The sequence below is a fragment of the Pyrus communis genome, chromosome 12 (assembly GCF_041283825.1).
Source record: "Pyrus communis isolate YQ-2024b chromosome 12, ASM4128382v1, whole genome shotgun sequence".
Classification (NCBI taxonomy): Eukaryota; Viridiplantae; Streptophyta; class Magnoliopsida; order Rosales; family Rosaceae; genus Pyrus; species Pyrus communis.
Window position 1 is genome coordinate 8,757,626 of NC_142576.1, and position 22,400 is coordinate 8,780,025.

At 34.9% G+C, this 22,400-nt stretch overlaps 1 protein-coding gene across 1 annotated transcript; it reads right to left on the bottom strand.

The window, feature by feature from the left end:
• Nucleotides 1-4,817: 4,817 nt before the first annotated feature.
• On the bottom strand, nucleotides 4,818-6,931 carry LOC137745030 (actin-depolymerizing factor 3). Its single transcript, XM_068484883.2, has 3 exons — nucleotides 6,564-6,931; nucleotides 5,289-5,554; nucleotides 4,818-5,185 (listed from the first exon to the last, which is right to left on the bottom strand). The coding sequence occupies exons 1-3, from the start codon at nucleotides 6,564-6,566 to the stop codon at nucleotides 4,954-4,956; spliced, it is 501 nt and encodes a 166-aa protein (XP_068340984.1). The 5' UTR covers nucleotides 6,567-6,931; the 3' UTR covers nucleotides 4,818-4,953.
• Nucleotides 6,932-22,400: the final 15,469 nt, after the last annotated feature.

Genomic DNA, 22,400 nt, shown 5'->3' on the forward strand with positions numbered 1-22,400 from the left:
TATGTCAACAAATATCGACATATGCCGAAGTAATCTAATGAGTGAGATTAAGAGAATCTGCCGAGTGCTATTGATGCAATCTGTCGAGATATATTAGCAAACATAACACCAAACACTACGTGGACATAAAAGGGACTCGTACTAAATATACAAAGATTCCTCAAAAGACATTCACATGTATATTTTTCTGAAATTCAAAGTAACCTTGTGACCACCTTAGTCCTAATGTATATCCTCCCTTGCTCAAGAATCAATTGTGTTGTCTTTTTTCTTTTTCTTTTATTCAGACATTCAACTACGTTGTCTGATAATCGCATCTCGCACTTGTGACCAAAGAGTAGCAAGTTATGAATGGAATTGGCCATTTTGATGGTTGGACCGGTGTCCTACTGCAGTTTGGGCTTGGTTGGGGTGGCCACGAATCCACGATGGCGGGCGGTAATTGAGGCGATGGCTGTTGGGATTTACATATCTATGTCATTTTGTGAATCAAATAAATTGCACTAATTCATTTTGAGTTTGTTGTACAAATTTGCCTATCTTATGAACCTTTAGTTTAATTTTATTTTATGTTTTGAATGGTAACACAAATACGGCATCGGTTGTTTAGCCCTTTTTGGTTGTGGTTGTAAATGCTGGTTCACAGTGTATCACCCTTAGAGCATGGTTAATGCACGCAAACTATTCTAGGCTAAAGTGTTATTTAGCACCAAATGACAAAAATCAAATTTTAATAGGACATATCCAACGTAGGCTAAAATAGCCAAGGGATCTTCATGGCTTTTCAAGGCTTTTCAAGGGCCAGTTTAGGAAGAATCTAGTAGTGAATGAAAACTAGTCATCTAACACGAACTCTTAGCAAGTACCCTCTACCATAAAGATAGAGAGAAGTGTTCCTATTGTACTACGGTGTGGATTCGAACATCGGTAGCTCTGTAATTTAACATCTATCGTTTGACAAAAAAAAACCATTTTTAACTCCTAGCCTCTCACACCATTTGAACAACAAAAAATTTGGAAGGTTAAATTTCATAAATAGTGTTAGTTTGGAGGGCAAAATTTCGTATTTAGTCCATGACCCTTCCCTCTCCCAATGAACATGCTGGTGATGTGGGCTTTAATTGGGTGGGGTGAGTTGCAGTGGCGGATCCATGATTTTAGATTCAGAGGGTCCCAATAATAAAGATAAAAAAAATTACAGTGAAAAATGTCCTCTCCACGCAACTATTGATCTCCCATTTTGTTGCGAAGTAAACCCTCAATGATATTCATATCAAAAAATGTCATCTCTATTGAAGCAGTTGCAACTGATAAAACCAAAGCCCACTGAATAAGCAAATATACATATGCAAATATTTGCTGCAACCCTTTCTTCCACCATTTTTTTAGCAAGATTGCTAGTCCCTCTTAATTGAGAAAAATCATTATCAGAATGCACAAAATAAATATAAATATCAAGTTATTTTTAAGGAAGAATATAATATCAAGTTGAGGAAGGGATGGGGTGGGACCGCGGGGGGATGTGATAGGGGTTTGGGGTTTTTTTTTTTTTTTTTTTTTTAATGATACAAAGATAAAATTCATTAGTTACTAAGAAATTTTACAAAATAAAGACCCAAAAAAGTAATGCAAAGAAAAAGTGCCTTTAAAACAAGAAAACAAGCAACACATCAACTATCTCACCAAAAGCCTGAGCAAAATATTAGGCCCACAAACAAACAGCAAAAATCGAACAAAACCAAACAATTAGCTTAAACAGGCTTTATGGGCCAAGTCTTAAAACAGAAAAAAAAAAAAAAAAAAATTTCTTCTTTGCGCAATCGTCTTCTCCAGGAAGACGTCGTTGCCGTAGCTGCACTAGCCGTCATCTTCGAGTACGAGGGGTCCTCAGAAAATTTCAAAGCACGATTTAGGTTCTCCGAAGGATCCAGGGACCTCCCAAATCCCTCTTTAGTTCCTTCACTGGTGAGTTGTAGTCGAAGGTCTGTGTAGCTGCGGAAAGCAAACCATTTTCTCTTGTACTGACAGTAAATAGGATCAAGCATCGATAGATTTAACGGTAAGAAGTTACTAACTAAATTTAGGGACAAACTATAATACTTATATGTATTTAATATTGTAAGTATTATATTTTGTTATTGACCCCAAATTGATAGTTTGCATCACTAATTTCTTACAAATAAAAAAATTTGTCACAAGGAGAATTGACATATTACTCGAGAATACAACGATCTAACTTGGAGCGGAATAACATACAATTAAAACAAACAAGTATTACAAACTAAAACACTATTTTAATTTATAATGTGGGACAATATCTTGACAAAAAATAGCATGCCCTTGAACAAAACCGAACGAATGCACATACTATTCATGTTGGCCATGTAAATTGACCGCACAAGTCAATTCTTATCCAAATTGGGACCATTTCGAGGCCAAGTCAAATAAGAATTCATCAAATATGCTCACCATAAGGAAGAAGAAGCATTGATGCAAATGGTGGATTGCCTGGTGCAATTGAAATTCTTCCATCTTCCTCTACTCACTTACAAAGCATTTTAGTAATTTTAAATCGGTGATATATTTATACTAAAAGATGGGGAATTCAGATTAAGCATTACAATGGACCAGTCAGTATAAATTGGTATTAAGTTTGAATCTATATGAGTTAAGCCTAAGATTTTTACTTATAACTGTAGAAGAATATTATTAAATAGTAGTACTAAGTACAAAACATTTTAGTAATTTTAAATGTATTGTGTTGCAATTATTACGCCTGACTTTTTGTATTAGAATATACCTAGGAGGATCCTCTTTATGAGAATTCTGGGGATTCTCAAATCATTTTCGTTCATCGTATATCGTGCGATCAATTTTCATCATGTACTATTCATATTTAATTTAAAATAAAAATATTTAAAATGATTTCTGGTCACACGAGATATACGATAAACGAACACGATTTGAGGATTCTCAAAATCCTCACAAAGAGGATCCGAAGAGAATCCTCATTTAGAATATACAGTCTCGTTTTGATATCTTGAAGCTTATATTAAGTATCATATTTTCCTACACCCATGCATTATCTTATTTTGGTTCGTTTATAGCAAATAAGTATTATCCGGCTAAGTATTTCATTAAGTCGTTCTTACTTGTATGGTACAAAGAATGAGAATAAAAAGGACTAGGGATGAGAAGGATTGGATATGGAATAAACAACTTCCTTCATGTAAATGGGATACCTTAAATTTTCATATGGATAATGTTATTCATACATTTATTTTTACTGCCCATGCATTCTTGTTAATTTTTTGTCATTGATTTTCTTCAATTCATTCGATCTGAAGGTCAAAAATTTTAAAAAAGTGTGTGAAAAGTAAAAATAAATATGTTTATAGCATTACCTTTTTCATATATCCTATATCAAAATCTATGTAAGACCCACTTATTTATTCATTCATTTGATTTTAGTAGACAGTAGACAAAGGATATGAAATCAATGGGAATGTATACCTTTTCCTTATAAATTGGTTCTTGCAAAAATAGGATCTAATTACAATATTAATAACATATAAAATTCATAAATTAGAATGCAAGTAAATACACAATTTAAAGCATGCACATTATTGGTCGGGTCAAATGTTAGATATTCTATCCTTAAGACAAGTTTACGCCCCATTACAATGCTCATGATTAATTGGCGCTTATCTCTTAGAATACGACCATGTTCTTGTAATAGTAGCATTTCAAATCACAATGCTCTAATAAACCACAATTGTATTGAATACTATCTCATATGGACTTAATGAGACTCAAATATTTAGTGCACTCTATGTACTATGATGTAAACAATGAAAATTTATATAACGATTATTGGGGTCTTCTTTATTTATAGAATTTGAGATACGTCTTTTGAATGCATATGATTATTCATGAAGAGTTGTCAAAAGTTGCAACTCTTCATTTGAATTGGGATAGACACATATTTTCACTAAAAGACACCACTTTTAATTTTCATTCAACTAATAAATTTAATATAATAGCAAGTGGTCATCTATCACAGTGGTGAAGATAAGTGTTGCCCTTGTACTACGATGTGGATTCGAACCCCCACATGAATAGAAATTAACACAACACTATGCAAATTACAATAAAGACATTAGAGAGAGAATTCAGTGGGAAAAGTACCGCATCGCGATAGATAACTTTTGACTTTGAACCTTTTGTAGTGAATTACTACCAGGTTTACTTTGCTATCCAGTGAACACAATATCTTAACTGATATGTTGTTTGTGTAAACCAAGATAATAGTAATCCTACAATATCCTTCCAGACACGTTGTGGCTGCTCGGTTCAATTCCCTTTGCCCCTGAACAATTCTTGGTTTCTCATGAGTACTCTAGAGAATTAAGCCCTTTCAGAAAATTCTCATAGGAACAATCCTATTCCACACTCAAGATAGGTGACTTCCCATTAAGAGTATCTTCCAAGTTCTAGAAATTAGTAAAAGCATAAAGCTTAACCTAATTTCAATGGCACACAACACTCTTATCATTACGGGACATGGATAAGAGAGTATATCTCTGTAGTGCTACTCCGAGTTGTCATAGTTTAATTGTCCCTTTTGAACCTAGATCAGGGGATCTCCAGTCATCTTAGTTGGATTTCCACTATGTTTCCACTATGACTACTCTAGCTACAAACTTTTAGCTCATTTCCGTCGATGATACAACTTACTCTCTAGCTAGTTTTTCAATAATTGGTACCACTAGGATGACTACTCATTAATACTATATGGCCATCACAATACCCATCCATGCATGAAAATATATAACATTCGTTTAAGAGTAGTAGTTTTTCGATGTTAAGTGCTCCAAACATAAGACTTACTAAGTAATTTGTCTATACTCCACATTTGAGGTATTTTTCGGAAGATCTCTTAACTTTACAATACTAAGAATAACTTTTCAATCTCACTTGGATTAGTCGCTTGTAACTCAACCTGAATTCCATCGAGCTCTCTCTTGAATCTGTCGTTGAGGCTCGGCTCTCAATGACATCGAGAACAATCTCAGTTCGATCAGTCGCTTGCAACTCAACCTGAATTCCATCGAGCTCTCTCTTGAATCTGTCTTTGGAGCTTGCGTAGATCATCTTGCTTCTCACCCTTGAGGTATCAGGAGACCTTCATGGAAAGGAGAGGGAAACAAACAATTGAATTTAGAGAACGGATGATTAGATAACAGAGTACACACATGTTTGAAAATGATTAAAAAACCGGGCATTACCAGGCAATGAAGAATATCCGCCTTTTCTGGACACCTTCAGGTGTAAGAAAGTCAAAATCAAAAATAGCATAACGGCATTCATCAGCAGGAAGCTTCTCAGTGAACTGCTCATAGGTTTCTGCTGGTTCACCAACATGTTCCACCACAACTTGCTTTTGCTTCTCCTCAATCTTGAAAACTATGGAGCGGTAGGTCCGCTTTACCTTAAGCTCCAAAAACTTCAGTTTGCAATCATCGTGCACAGCCATACCAGATGCTGCGTTGGCCTGTAAATTGCATGCAATTAACAAAGATCAAACGGCTACACTACAACTTTTCAAGAGAGAAATGAATACAGATTGAAAAGACGTTTTATCAAACTAAGATTAACAAACAAAAATTTGACACAATGAATCTCTACATGCAGTCCCAAGTTCTCAACCAATCCATCATGTCTTATTTCCTAGGAAAACACATAACTCGGGTGAAATGTGCACAATTTTTCTTATCCTCAGAATGTCTTTTCATGATATGATCCTAAAATTATAATCTTTTGGTCCTCTACAATGCCTTGAGTACAGTAATAACACAACAAAAACAACCAATGTCAAACTTCTTTCCCTCGTGCCGTAGAGAAAAATGATACGAATTGCACATTTATATGTTTAATTTTCATCCGAATCGTATCAAATTGACTCTCACACAACATGCACACACATTAATAGCCCAACAATACAAGATCAGCAAATTATACATAAACAAACGTAAATACTAAGTACTCAACAATATTTCATGGTACCTACCAAGTACTCATTACTTTATTATATGTTTAAGAACAAATATACAAATTACACCTGGACCGGACCAGACTGGCCCAAATCATCTGTTACAGATAGTAGATCCACAACATTCCCAATCAGCAAAAACCAGATCAAATTCCCGGCCCAAAACACATAGACGATGCAAAATCCAATCTTAAAAAAAAAAAACAAAAACAACAAGTCGCGATCAAAATTTCAACAAAAATACAGATCTGAAAGCACGACATGTATAGACAACAGTAGATGAACTACAAAATGGAGCCAAATTAGCTTAAAACTATCAGATCGACACAGCGGAGGCAAGAAAATCGAATCAACAAAACCGATGATCGATTAACCAGCCCAGAAATCGCAATCGGACGTAAATCCGTGATTTTACTTTATTTTCTATGAATTTTCTCGGCAGCCAAACAGAAATTACAGTCAGAAAACCCTATCCGAGCAAAACGGAGCTAAAAGAGTGCGAAAAACTCACCATTTTCGCTGCTGTTCGGTTCCCTGTTGGCCACGAAGGAGGAGGAGGAGATATAGGGAAAGGGCGTCTCCTCCGATGAAGACTCGGCTATCTGTGTCTCGCACAAGAAATGTCCAAGGGCTCTTTATCTTCGGTGGCTCTCTGGATGCCAGAGGATTGACAACGTGGAGCTGACCGTATGATAGAGGAGCGGGTGATGAGCGGTTCGGCCAATGGCGTGCCGCCACGACTTGTACGGGTCTTTGTGTGTGGATGCGGGAGTGGCTTTGCTTGAGTCGGCTTCTCCAGACTCGGCTTATGAGATATGCACTAATTTCCTATTTTAAGACATGGTTATTACTAGACTTGGAAGAAATGGGTACCGTTGATGACGAGTTGAACACTAATTTATAGTGCGCAGATTACTTATCCCAATCAAGAGAATCCGGAGAAGATGTTTGTCCAAATTTTAATAACCAAAATAACACACGGACCGGGGGGGGGGGTCCACACAGATTCTTTTTTCCGCGTCGATACAACGCTACACCAAATTTTAATAACCAAAATAACACACGGACCCGGGGGGGTCCACACAGATTCTTTTTTCCGCGTCGATACAACGCTACACCAAATTTTAATAACCAAAACAACACACGGACCGGGGGGGGTCCACACAGATTCTTTTTTCTGCGTCGATACAACGCTACACCACCTTTTGATATGAACTTGAATTATTAATTTGCCACTACTTTTATCAAGAAAAGAAATAAACAAAAAGAAAAATCAGCAGCACATGAACGATCATGATCAACTAGTTTTGAAATCCCTTCTTCTTCTCATGAGGTACACAAACACAAGTGATCTCAATAATTGAACAACTAATAATACTTAAATACTTTTGAATGTGTGCATCGAGTTTAGTTCCTCTTTTTTGTTTTTTTTGTTTTGTTTTTTTTTTTTGATATAAAATCCCTATTGATTTTCAGTTCTTCTTTGTTACCGGGCTCTGTTATATATAATTTTTATAAATAGTGTTATCCACATATTTATTTTTTATACAATTCGCTCAACTTTTTATAGTTCAATCTAAAGTATTGAAAAATATCAATATTCAAAAATTAACAAAGGGTGTGTGAGAGATCAAAATAAGTGTTTGAATAGCACTATCCAATGCAAAAAAGATTCAGTTTATTCACTAAGACATTTCGTCGAAACTTGGTGGGCTTATTGTTGTTAGTCAAATATGTTGTACATATATCAACAAATATCGACATATGCCGAAGTAATCTAATGAGTGAGATTAAGAGAATCTGCAGAGTGCTATTGATGCAATCTGCAGAGTGCTATTGATGCAATCTGTCGAGATATATTAGCAGACATAACACCAAACACTACGTGCACATAAAAGGGACTCGTACTAAACATACGAAGGTTCCTCAGAAGACCTTCACATGTATATTTTTCTGAAATTCAAAGTAACCTTGTGACCACCTTAGTCCTCATGTATATCCTCCCTTGCTCAAGAATCAATTGTGTTGTCTTTTTTTTTCTTCTTTTATTCAGACATTCAACTACGTTGTCTGATAATCGTATCTCGCACTTGTGACCAAAGAGTAGCAAGTTATGAATGGAATTGGCCACTTTGATGGTTGGACCGGTGTCCTACTGCAGTTTGGGCTTGGTTGGGGTGGCCACGAATCCACGATGGCGGGCGGTAATTGAGGCGATGGTTGTTGGGATTTACATATCTATGTCATTTTGTGAATCAAATAAATTGCACTAATTCATTTTGAGTTTGTTGTACAAATTTGCCTATCTTATGAACCTTTAGTTTAATTTTATTTTATGTTTTGAATGGTAACACAAATACGGCATCGGTTGTTTAGCACTTTTTGGTTGTGGTTGTAAATGCTGGTTCACAGTGTATCACCCTTAGAGCATGGTGAATGCACGCAAACTATTCTAGGCTAAAGTGTTATTTAGCACCAAATGACAAAAATCAAATTTTAATAGGACATATCCAACGTAGGCTAAAATAGCCAAGGGATCTTCATGGCTTTTCAAGGCTTTTCAAGGCTTTTCAAGGGCCAGTTTAGGAAGAATCTAGTAGTGAATGAAAACTAGTCATCTAACACGAACTCTTAGCAAGTACCCTCTACCATAAAGATAGAGAGAAGTGTTCCTATTGTACTACGGTGTGGATTCGAACATCGGTAGCTCTGTAATTTAACATCTATCGTTTGACAAAAAAAAACCATTTTTAACTCCTAGCCTCTCACACCATTTGAACAACAAAAAATTTGGAAGGTTAAATTTCATCAATAGTGTTAGTTTGGAGGGCAAAATTTCGTATTTAGTCCATGACCCTTCCCTCTCCCAATGAACATGCTGGTGATGTGGGCTTTAATTGGGTGGGGTGAGTTGCAATGACGGATCCATGATTTTAGATTCGGAGGGTCCCAATAATAAAGATAAAAAAAATTACAGTGAAAAATGTCATCTCCACGCAATTATTGATCTCTCATTTTGTTGCGAAGTAGACCCTCAATGATATTAATATAAAAAAATGTCATCTCTATTGAAGCAGTTGCAACTGATAAAACCAAAGCCCACTGAATAAGCAAATATACATATGCAAATATTTGCTGCAACCCTTTCTTCCACCATTTTTTTAGCAAGATTGCTAGTCCCTCTTAATTGAGAAAAATCATTATCAGAATGCACAAAATAAATATAAATATCAAGTTATTTTTAAGGAAGAATATAATATCAAGTTGAGGAAGGGATGGGGTGGGACCGCGGGGGGATGTGATAGGGGTTTGGGGTTTTTTTTTTTTTTTTTTAATGATACAAAGATAAAATTCATTAGTTACTAAGAAATTTTACAAAATAAAGACCCAAAAAAGTAATGCAAAGAAAAAGTGCCTTTAAAACAAGAAAACAAGCAACACGCCAACCATCTCACCAAAAGCCTAAGCAAAATATTAGGCCCACAAACAAACAGCAAAAATCGAACAAAACCAAACAATTGGCTTAAACGGGCTTCATGGGCCAAGTCTTAAAACAGAAAAAAAAAAAAAAAAGTTATTCTTTGCGCAATCGTCTTCTCCAAGAAGACGTCGTTGCTGCAGTTGCACTGGCCGTCATCTTCAAGTATGAGGGGTCCTCAAAAAATTTCAAAGCACGATTTAGGTTATCCGAAGGATCCTGGGACCTCCCAAATCCCTCTTTAGTTCCTTCACTGGTGAGTTGTAGCCGAAGGTCTGTGTAGCTGCGGAAAGCAAACCATTTTCTCTCGTATTGACGGCAAATAGGATCAAGCATCGATAGATTTAACAGTAAGAAATTACTAACTAAATTTGGGGACGAACTATAATACTTATATGTATTTAATATTGTAAGTATTATATTTTCTTATTGATAGTTTGCATCACTAATTTCTTACAAATAAAAAAATTTGTCACAGGGAGAATTGACAAATTACTCGAGAATACAACGATCTAACTTGGAGCGGAATAACATACAATTAAAACAAACAAGTATTACAGTCTAAAACACTATTTTAATTTATAATGTGGGACAATATCTTGACAAAAAATAGCATGCCCTTGAACAAAACCGAACGAATGCACATACTATTCATGTTGGGCATGTAAATTGACCACACAAGTCAATTCTTATCCAAATTGGGACCATTACGAGGCCAAGTCAAATAAGAATTCATCAAATATGCTCACCATAAGGAAGAAGAAACATTGATGCAAATGGTGGATTGCCTGTTGCAATTGAAATTCTTCCATCTTCCTCTACTCACTTACAAAGCATTTTAGTAATTTTAATTCGGTGATATATTTATACTAAAAGATGGGGGGATTCATATTAAGTATTACAATGGACTAGTCAGTATAAATTGGTATTAAGTTTGAATCTATGTGAGTTAAGCCTAAAATTTTTTACTTATAACTGTAAAAGAATATTATTAAACTGTAGTACTAAGTACAAAACATTTTAGGAATTTTAAATGTGTTGTGTTGCAATTATTACGCCTGACTTTTTGTATTAGAATATACTTAGGAGGATCCTCTTTATGAGGATTCTAGGGATCCTCAAATCTTGTCCGTTCATCGTATATCGTGCGGTCAGTTTTCGTCATGTACTATTCATATTTAATTTAAAATAAAAGTATTTAAAATGATTTTTGGTCGCACGAGACATACGATAAACAAATACAATTTAAGGATTCTCAAAATTCTCACAAAGAGAATCCGGAAAAAATCCTCATTAGAATATACAATATCGTTTTCCTACATCACACGGTACAGGAAAATTCTTTGTCTAGGACCGTTGGATTAGATATTTTGAAGCTTATATTAAGTATCATATTTTCCTACACCCATGCATTATCTTATTTTGGTTCGTTTATAGCAAATAAGTATTATCTGGCTAAGTATTTCATTAAGTCGTTCTTACTTGTATGGTACAAAGAATGAGAATAGGAAGGACTAGGGATGAGAAGGATTGGATATGGAATAAACAACTTCCTTCATGTAAATGGGATACCTTAAATTTTCATATGGATAATGTTATTCATACATTTATTTTTACTGTCGATGCATTCTGTTAATTTTTTGTCATTGATTTTCTTTAATTTATTCTATTTGAAAGTCAAAAATTTAAAAAAAGTGTGTGAAAAGTAAAAATAAATATGTTTATAGCACGACCTTTTTCATATATCCTATATCAAAATCTATGTAGGACCCACTTATTTATTCATTCATTTGATTTTAGTAGACAGTAGACAAAGGATATGAAATCAGTGGGAATGTATACCTTTTCCTTATAAATTGGTTCTTGAAAAAATAGGATCTAATTACAATATTAATAACATATAAAATTCATAAATTAGAATGCAAGTAAATACACAATTTAAAGCATGCACATTATTGGTTGGGTCAGATGTTAGATATTCTATCCTTAAGACAAGTTTATGCCCCTCTACGATGCTCATGATTAATTGACGTTTATCTCTTAGAATACGACCATGTTATTGTAATAGTAGCATTTCAAATCACAATGCTCCAATGAACCAAGATTGTATTGAAAACTACCTCATATGAACTTAATGAGACTCAAATATTTAGTGCACTCTATGTACTATGATGTAAACAATGAAAATTTATATAACGATTATTGGGGTCTTCTTTATTTATAGAATTTGATATACGTCTTTTGAAAGCATATGATTATTCATGAAGAGTTGTTAAAAGTTGCAACTCTTCATTTGAATTGGGATAGACACATCTTTTCACTAAAAGACACCACTTTTAATTTTCATTCAACTAATAAATTTAATGTAATAGCAAGTGGTCATCTATCACAGTGGTGAAGATGAGTGTTGCTCTTGTACCACGGTGTGGGTTCGAACCCCCAATGAATAGAAATTGACACAACACTATGCAAATTGCAATGCAGACATTAGAGAGAGAATTTAGTGGAAAAAGTACCGCATCGCAATAGATAACTTTTGGCTTTGAACCTTTTGTAGTGAATTACTACTAGGTTTACTTTGCTATCCAGTGAACACAATATCTTAACTGTTATGTTGTTTGTGTAAACTAAGATAATAGTAATAATACAATATCCTTCCAGACACGTTGTGGTTGCTCGGTTCAGTTCCTTTCGCCCCGAACAATTCTTGGTTTCTCATGAGTACTCTAGAGAATTAAGCCCTTTAAGAAAATTCTCACAGGAACAATCTTATTCCACACTCAAGATAGGTGACTTCCCATTAAGAGTATCTTCCAAGCTATAGAAATTAGTAAAAGCATAAAGCTTAACCTAATTTCAATGGCAGACAACACTTTTATCATTACGGGACATGGATAAGAGAGTATATCTCTGTAGTGCTACTCCGAGTTGTCATAGTTTAATTGTCCCTTTTGAACCTAGATCGTGGGATCTCCAGTCATCTTAGTTGGGTTTCCACTAGGTTTCCACTATGACTACTCTAGTTACAAGCTTTTAGCTCATTTCCCTAGATGATACGACTTACTCTCTAGCTAGTCTTTTAATAATTGGTACCACTAGGATGACTACTTATTAATACTATATGGCCATCACAATACCCATCCATGCATGAAAATATATAACATTCGTTTAAGAGTAGTTGTTTTTCGATGTTAAGTGCTCCAAACATAAGACTTACTAAGTAATTTGTCTATACTCCTCCACATTTGAGGTATTTTTCGGAAGATCTCTAACTTTTCAATACCTTAAACTAACTCACTTTAAAAGATGAGTTTAAAACCATCTTGTAAATTAATCCACAACATTATCTCTTTCAAGAAGCAAATTACTTTTTCTTTCTTATGAAGTATATATCATTTCTCAAAGAAGCAATTCTACCACTGTTGCCTTTAGCCTCTAAATAAATTTGATCTTACCTGTTGGAATGAATCTCTTTCGTTTCTCACAAGAGCAATACTCTACCCCGAATTCATTAATTTGAATTCAACAGTATGTATGTCATGAATTCATTAATGATACGCGATATATTTTGTGACAAAACTCTACACTCGATGTGCTAATATTGAAGACAACCTGCACCAGTCACCAACTCTTGGATTTTGCAGCAAAGGCCTTCAATCCACCGCCCCAATGCCCTCCATTGAACTCCATTGTTTAATTATTCCATTAATTTTAATTTGTGACAGATAATTGCTCAAATGAGCCTCCCTATTGGATCCAAACACGGAAATACACATCATAAATAATAAAAGGAATTAAAAACTAATTATACTCAAATTAAATTTATATTTTTTCATTAATGTGGTTCATCTGTGATTCTCAACATCATAAAAACGCTCGAGTGTTGAGACAACATAACAACACCGATCAGCAAAACACAAAAGTAACACAACACAACATAACCAACACAATTCCAATTACCAATTGGGTTTAGTTATCCACGTCTGTGGTTCTTGTTTTTTCCTCGGTCGAAACCTCCTTGGTCTCCGCTGCTTTTGGGGTCGGTGGAAGAGGAGGAGTCGTCATCTGCGGTGGCGGAGCTTGACCCGAAGCCGCAGCAGGAGCAGCCACCTTGTCTGCAGCTGCAGCTGCAGCATCATCAGACAAGGGAGCCAAGAGATAGTCAGGGGACAAAAACAAGCTCTGGGATGGCCTTCTCTGGTGGCGATTCGTTCTCTGAGACATTTCAGCTTCTTTTTGGAATTGGGATTGTGAGAAAAAAGGATGAGAAAAAGGAGGAGGAGGAGGAATGATGAGTATGGGAGTGAGAGTATGGAGAGTTGGTGTTTAAGCAGTTAGGTGGTATGGGCATGTAGAAAACAGTGTTGACTCTGTTTTTATAGTGCTTTGCAACGGTTAAAAGCTGGTAGGTTGGGATTATCTAATGCCCCGGGATCTATTGGGCACATTATCTTGGGAATAAAATGGGAAGATTTAACTATGTAATGCCATATTTATCCTTCATAATGAGTGGGTATGAGAGTAAAAGTTCTACGATGAGACGGTCGTATACGTCTTTTCAATTATATTTACCAGTTACTGCTCACAAAATAAGATGGTTGTAAGAAAAAATTTAGTAAAAGAAAATTCTTAGGTAGAGGTGAAAGGATGGTTGATGGTACATAAATGTTATTTGACTACCCAGTTAATTGTTTGGATTGCGTGCTGCTCACGTAAGGATATGATTATAACAAATTACCATAAAAGTTTCTTTAAAATGATACTTTGATTCAGGTCTAAAAGTTTGAGCAGTTGTTGAATTTAGTTCACTTTCCCTATTTTTTAACTTCAGTTATATTTCTTGAGTTTTGCACCTATATTCAAATTTTCAATTTGAATATTTAAATATGAAAATCTAATCGCTTTCATAGAAAATAGTTAAAAGAAAATTTATTTGTCATCATATATAATACCTATATCATAGGTTGATAAAACATGTTTAGCCTGTGTTATAGGTATCTACGAAAATAAATGAAAAATAATTTACCAATAAAAAAGGAGAAACAACATTACTTTAGTCTAAAGTAAGGAGGGAAATTGCATTGTACGAATGCGCAGTGTTTGGGTTCGAATTTCACTTTATTTACGAGACTGCCATTATCATGCCTTCAGCCCAATTTCGCTTCATTTACAAAATTTCCATTGGGCTTAAGAATGGGTTTTGGGTCTTTGGGCTGGATCTGGCCTTTCACTCAAGGAGACAAAGGGAAGAGAGATAGAAGGGTTGACAGGTTGGAAGGTGGGTGTGGCTATGGCTGATGCATCAGTCAGAGGGTCATTAGGGGAAGGAGATGAGGGGGACAGAGGGACTGAGGGACTGACAGATTGGAGAGAGATGAGAGCTCTGGATTGGAGAGAATGACTGACGGAGGTATGGGAGAGTGTGGGTTTTCAATTTTCTCCTCTGATTCAACAAGTAATGCACTGTTTTAAAATCATTGTTTATTGTTTGGTTTGCCATTTGCTTTGTTAAAATAAAGATTGAGGGATAGGTGTGAGATTTGGTGAGGGGAAGTGTTACAGAGAGAAAGGCAAAGAAAGAGGGATGAGTAGGGGTGAATAGTTCCCGTTGGTACAATGATGTGCTCATCCATTACCCACTCTATGTCTGATCTCCTGGTTTTATTTTGTTTCTGCCAAAATCCCAAGCGTAACCACTTTCTTTTTTTCCATAATCTCGCACTAGCTTTCTCTCTCTCTCTCTCTCTTTCTGTTCGGTCCAATCTCAAACTCAGCGGGTCAAACTCAGTACTTGGCACCTTTGCAAATCTAGCTTCAAGCTGTACATTTTTCTCTCTGCATCTGCACAACGTCGTTTTGTTAGAAATGTGCCTAAAGCCAATTATATGATGATACTTTACAAACATTTCACATGTTAAACTAATCTAGTTTAATATAAAGGGCAAATATTATTGTTTAAAGCCGTCTCATATAAATGTTATATGCTTAAATGATAAGTCCAAGGAATATGTAATTGGGAGAATGTGATCTAAAGAAATTAGATTCATGAGACCATTTTCTTTCGTATACATATCCTAAACGTTCCTGATCATAGGATTGCCAATTGGGCATTGACAGTCCGTTAAGATCAGTACGTGTTATGTCTTCTCTTAGAGAGAGTGATTGGTCTCGAGTCATTGGTGTGACTGATACCAAGACAAGCATGTAGGTGCTCAATAGAGAATGAGTCCACTGAACGTGATCAACAAGGAGTTCTCATACTCATGTCACATGAAAACTCATGGTTGGGATAATGCAAAGTAGTCCTTTGACCTAAGGCATCATAGTTATCTTATGCTTAGGTCCTTAATCTTTGACTATATCAAAGTCATTCCGTCAAAGGGTGTCCACGACATAGTTAGGGTTAAGCCACTTAGTCATGGAGGCAAGTAAATGCACAACAAGGGATCTCTAACCTTCAAACTGTTTAAGGAAGAATACTCTATGATATGATTAAGAATCTCTGGCCAAAGTATGAATAAGATTTAGGAATTCGTTCCAAATCACATTCAAGGTAATCATATAAATAAGAGAATCACATTAGATTGTAGACATGAATAAACTATCAAATCAAATAATGTGGTCAAGAGTATTGTATTAAAGAAAGACCGTATTGCATTATAATCTCAAACTGAATAAGTTCTCCACCTCTTATGATTAGCTTAGGTAGCCATGACATGTTGCTAGGTGTCTTTTATGGTTTGTGGAAGCCCTAAAGGTGTATAATCACTAAAGGGAGAATTGAAAAGTAAGTTTCAATTCACAATCGATTTGAAGAGTTCTAATCACCCACTGCATCTCTAAAAGGAACCTAATGGATCATACACCGTGTAAGGTAGAGATTGAAGAAACAACGGAGATGAGTAAGGATAATTAAATGGTTTAATTATTTATGGCTAGGATTAATTAATATGTTAATTAATCAAACGAATAAGTTCGTTTTAGACCTCGGGTTAGTTTGGGCCTCAAGGCCCAACGGGCTTCGAATGTCAAGTCCAATAACTCAAGTTGTATGACAACTTGAAAACACAAAAGGCATAAAAGCCCAATGAACCCACATGACCCGCCATAGAGAGTGTGAGGGAGAATTGGTTTTAATTTCAATTATGCCACTCAATGTAAGTGGCTATAGAAAGGAAATTATAACCCATTCCGTCATAAGAGCTTTCTAGAGAGAAGAGAAAAACACAAAAAGCTCTCTCTTCTCTTAGGAGGCCGGCCACCCTAGGAAGAATGGACTAACATCCATTTCTTCCTAGGTCACTCATCTCTTCCTCAATGCTCTCTTTGGTGTGGAAACTTAGAGGTTCCCTTTCTTGGGAACTTGGAGAATCCATTCCTTCATCCATATCTAAGAAGTCATGGAGCCAAGAAGCAAAGTTCCTCCATCCACATCCATGGAGCCAAGGAGCAAGGAGACTAAGGGAAGAAGGCCCTCACATAGGTGAATATCCTTTGCTAAGCAAATAGGTGCTTCAAAGGTATAAAAGTTTCTCAACTATTTTCTTTAAGATTTGAGTTGAGTCTTGGTTCACCACAACTATTAGGCCTTGCATTTCATGGGTAAAGTTTTGTTTTTGAGTGCATACAAGCATGTTTCCGCCTTTAATTGTTAATTGCATGCATAGATGTTGCTCAAATGTTTTCACAAATTATTCCTTCATGTTCTACCATGCCTAGGTTTCAGGGAAATGATGCTATAAGTGCTTAAGCTTATCTATATGTATATTTATTTTAACTTTTGTTTTAGTTGTTTTTAGAATAATTACAATAAAATTGCTTACCTGATTATTTGGACTAATTTATTGTGTTTGTGTGTGTAGGTTAGGAATGTGTATGTTCAGCTCAAGGAGGAAGATCAAGCTGCGCTTTAGAATCTCACTAGAAGGTTTTATGCAGGTTAGTTCCCTTTCTTTTTCTTATCTTGATATGTTACGAACAACATGATCAATAGTCGTGATGGTATGGTGGTTTTATCATCACTGTAATATGTTTCACCGAAGTCACTTTCCTGTCTTTTGATTGATTCGTAATTGGTAGATGTATTGTGCTACATGACAGTTTAGTGATTATAGTTTGCACATTATTGCCAAACTTCCAACTTAGAGTCGAGCTATTTATGAGAACTGGGTTTATTTCGAATTTTCGATTGATTGAATTTTTAAACATGTTGTCTATCAGGGCTGACCTTAAGACATTTGGATTTAGGGTGAAAGAAAACCATGCATTCACACAATCGCACATAAGAAACTTCTATTTGTATGAAGAGGAAGACAAATTTTATGGACCTTAACAATCTTAAGACGTTGGTGCTTGATCGTCTTCATAAGCTATTTTGCAAAGGGGTTTAGTTGCGGCTTATTAGTTTTGGTGAGAACACAACTTTGCTTTTTAGTTTCCTTCTTGATAACAAGTATTTATTAGTAACATTGTTGAATAAGTATCTAATCTGATTTTGTTTGCATTGATTTGGGTATTTAATGAAAATGCTTATGAATGTGATACATGGATAACAAAGGTGTGCATAATGGATAGTACAATGCATTGCATAGCTTTAACATGTGTTTGCACTTTCATGATGTAGTACAGATTTATGTTCCATATTAATTTCTCATTTCATATCATATTATGTTTAAAGAATGTGGAGTTAATTAAAATAGGAGAAATCATTTAGAGCTCTAGGAGTTATGACGGTGTTCTGGATGCTCCATTGGATGTTGAGGAGTGTTGAATAAAAAAAAAACAACCTTATTTGGAAGAGTTAGAATAAAATTGCTATACATGGAAAAGTAGGAATATAATTGCAAAAACAAAATGTTAAGCCTGCTCTCATTCAACTTTAAATATATTCTTTTTTCTATTTGGCAATCGTTGATTTATTATAATTTTTTGCTTTGCCTGCATGTTGATGCAGGTTTGTTCTTTGAGAATTTTTGGGGCAAGTGATTTGTCGAGTTGGGATTTTTGTTGGGGTAAGTGATTTGATGATGGTTTGTTCATGTTGTACAAGTAGTAAAATCACAAAAGATTGTATATTGTAAGTCATTTTAATGGTAGATTGCTACTAGCCTTATCTAATTGCTAAATTTTTTTTTTCTTTTTCCTGAGTTAATCATTTGGCTACTGCATTGCATGAAATCAATATTCAAATAACTTCTTGGATAAAATTGTTCTTGCTTTTTATTTTCTTTTAGGGGTTTCTTTGCTGCTTAATTTGTTTGTTAATCTTTGAATGTGGAGAATATTTGTTACTCCTTATTCTATTCAAATAGTCCAAGAAGAATAGAAGGGCTGGTTTAGTATTGCTGTGCTTTGAAAAAATGCTGCTTCTGCTGTGCTGTGAGAATAAGCAGCTGTGAAATAAAGCAGCAAAGTGTTTGGTAAACTTTTTTGTAAAAGTGCTTTTGAAAAAAAAAAGCAGTATTAGAGTGTTTGGTATACTTTTATGTAAAATAGATGTGAAAAAAAGCCGGTTTTTCAAAGCTGGGTTTTGCAGCTTCTTGTTTTTGGCTTTTTTTCACCCAAAACTGTGAAAAAAAGCTGAAGCTGAGTGTTTACCAAACACAAAAACAGCTCCCAGCTTTTTTTGATAGCAGCTTTTTTCAGAATCACCTCAGTACCAAACCAGGTCGAAGATTGTTTCATTTTTCTGGCTTTGAATAAGAATTTTCAAATTTAAGCCTCGTCATATCCTAATGAGGTCATGTGCAGATATATGTCCTTATAGTCAAAATATATGTCCTGTCACTGCAGCATGAGGTGGTTTTTTCAACTCGACTTGCATTATTGTTCAGGACTGACAACTGTGATAGTAAAGTGTGGTAGATTCTCTTATGTACGTCTAAATTTGAACAGTTTATTGTATCATATAGGAAAAATGAAAAGAGAATATGAGATGATATTGAAGAAGGCCTTGCAAAACATCTGCTTGATTCAAATACCACAACCTCGATTATTGTTTAGGTGAGGTTTTCTATTTATATGAAAATCTTTGAATCTTGAATATTTTAGGCATTGTGTCAACAACTTGAGATGATTGTAAGCAGTACACGTAGTGATGATGCCTTTTACATTACATACATATTTGTTTCGTTGGAATTAAACTTGCAATGTACAAATTTATGCCAAGCAGAAGTCAGGGCCTTTGGAGCCTGATATTCTTTGTTAGAGTTTCTATTACAAAATTAGGGAGCTATCCTATCTATTTATGCTTCTATTTAGTAAGATTGCGGTGATAAAGATTTCTAAGGTGTTTTTTGAGTTGTTTTGGAGTTGCATTCATTTCTTGGGGCTACATTCATTAAGAAGCATTTTGTCAATTGATGCCTTATGGAAAATTTTCGATATTTAATTCTCCTTTTGTTTTAGTTTAGCGTTAGCACATTGCGTATTTTGCTTTGCTTGCTGGTTATTTGATGTGCCGTCAAATTTGAGTATCTTTATGTGGAAATGATTCATAGCTGTTGCGGATTATAGCAACACTTCGTTTGGATTTGTAAACAAACTATATACTTTATCTTTATCTTGGGTTACAATATAACGTTAACGATTGAATTTGTAAGATGGTTTAGCAATTTTTTTCAAAAACTTACTATTCCTACCAGATGCTGAAGTATTATGTTTCTACTTTTCTACTTTCCCTTTTCTGTGTTTTTCTTCCATGTAGCAGGCTGATTACTTAAAACTACGACATTGATGGCACGATACGATCTACAAATGGATGTTTCTTATAGCATGCATATCCATATATAGCAAGCAAAATTTGACTTTGTTGGCTCTTAGGTATTACGTCTTTTTAGTTGCTTTGTGTTCAGAGGTCATCCTAAGGATGGGTTAGCCTCATTGTATCCTAATGAGGGCATGTTTGGTGGTCAGTTGCTTTGGTTGGTTGGAGTTTCATCCTTGCACCTTGCTTCGTTGGCTCTTAGGTATTACAACGTCGATTTAGCTCCTTTGTTCATTCATGATTATGTTGAATTTTTTTTTAAGTTAAATATGTCTTATTCATGTAGTTAAGACTGGCATTCAGGTCTCGTAGCAAGGCGCATCCATATTTACTAGTTTAATTTCTATATTTCATCCTAAAATTAAATAAAAGATAAACTTATAAGTAAGGGATTACATTTATGACAATCTAATAAAAAATAATAAAAAAATTGACGTGGATAATCATTGAATGGACCCAACCTAACAAAGTACTAAACTCAATAATGACTTAACAAAATTGGACTTATAAAAAGTTGGGATGTGCTATCCACACATCCATTTTTACTTCTTATACACCCCTTGTTAATTTATGTCTGTTGATCTTCCTCAATTCATCCGATCTCACGACCGAAAACTTAAAAAGTGTGGGAGAAGTAAAAAGGAGTGTGTGCATATCACATCCCTAAAAAGTTTACTTTTCTTTGAAAGGCGTGAGAGGGTAGTTGGCTCATAAATGAATTTGATTGCACATTTTACTTATTGTTTGCATGCTGCTAATGAGAGAGATGACTGTAAAAAAAAATAAAAAAATAAAAAAAAAAATCTTATGAAGGCATGAAGGGGTGGTTTATACATATATATTAATTTGACTACACATTTAATATTTTGGATTACGTGTTGCTAATGAAAGGATTTGATTACAAAAAATTACCATAAAAATACTTTTTGTTGGAAATAAAATATAGAGAAAGAAAGAGTAGAGAGAAGTATAGGGAGACGAGAGATTATGAGAAGAAATCAAAGTGTTATTTCAATCTCATTAGAAGCCTACTTATAGGCGTAAGATTTACCATAGAAAACCTTCCAATTACTTATATATTACATATTGACCCCAAGTGGACAGCCACATGATCAATAATATTTACAACATTCTCCCTTGGATGTCCACTAATCAATGGTATTTGCCTCGATAAAATCTTCCTTGGAAAATCCAGTGGGACAAAACTTAAGCAAAGCCGAAAAGTCGGGCACCACGTTTATGAAACATTGATATGATATTTGACATGCATAATGTGTCTCGCTAAAACCTTGCCAAAAAAAAAAAAAATTCCAGTGGCATTAAGTCTGGTTGAAGGAAAATTAACGAACACAATGCTTATGTGTCCATTATACATATTGTCGAAGACTCCTCATGATGAATAACTCTGTTAGATAAGAGACTCCCCCTTATGATTGTGAGCCCTAATTCGACTAGTCATCATTGTCAACTTTAAAGTAATGTGATTTTATTATTCACGAAATTGAACTTGAATACAACTTGACCCTTGGAAGTGCAGAAGTTTATCGGGAGTTGACAATAGCCATTTGTATTTATGCAAAGAACAAATAAATAAAAATAATAATATCTAGGATTCAAAATAAACTAAGAGTAGTTTACTCCATGCTAAATGTAGACCATAAATACAAAATAACCTCATAGGGTTTTCAATAATCCTACAAAAATTTGAACTATTTCAAGAGTATGTTTCAACAATATAAATTTAGTTCGATGTTGAACAAACTCAAAAATATGCTTTCAAATGTGCGAAGTAATATGGGCATCTAAGGTCAATTCTAACTTAGATGGTCCAATGACCGATTTTTCATGTGAGCAATCTTGCAAGGACGTGCACAATGCACTTTGTTGAGGCCTAAAAATAAGTTCATATGGATTTGTATTCATCCAAAACATCATTGTGGATCATGAATAGCTATGATAATCAGCCACCATTTGATCAATGACCCTCTGGTTCATGTAAGCGTACACTACTTCTATGATTGTGCAATACAACTAATAAGAGAAAGTACGGGCTTCTTCGAACAACTGAATTCAACAAAAATAAATCCATAGTAATATAAGAAAAA

What these genes read in the sequence shown, in the direction of transcription:
- LOC137745030 (XM_068484883.2), bottom strand. An exon ending in CGGATATTCTTCATTGCCTG is followed by an intron (nt 5,186 to 5,288) that starts GTAATGCCCGGT and finishes CTTTCCATGAAG; the next exon opens with GTCTCCTGATACCTCAAGGG.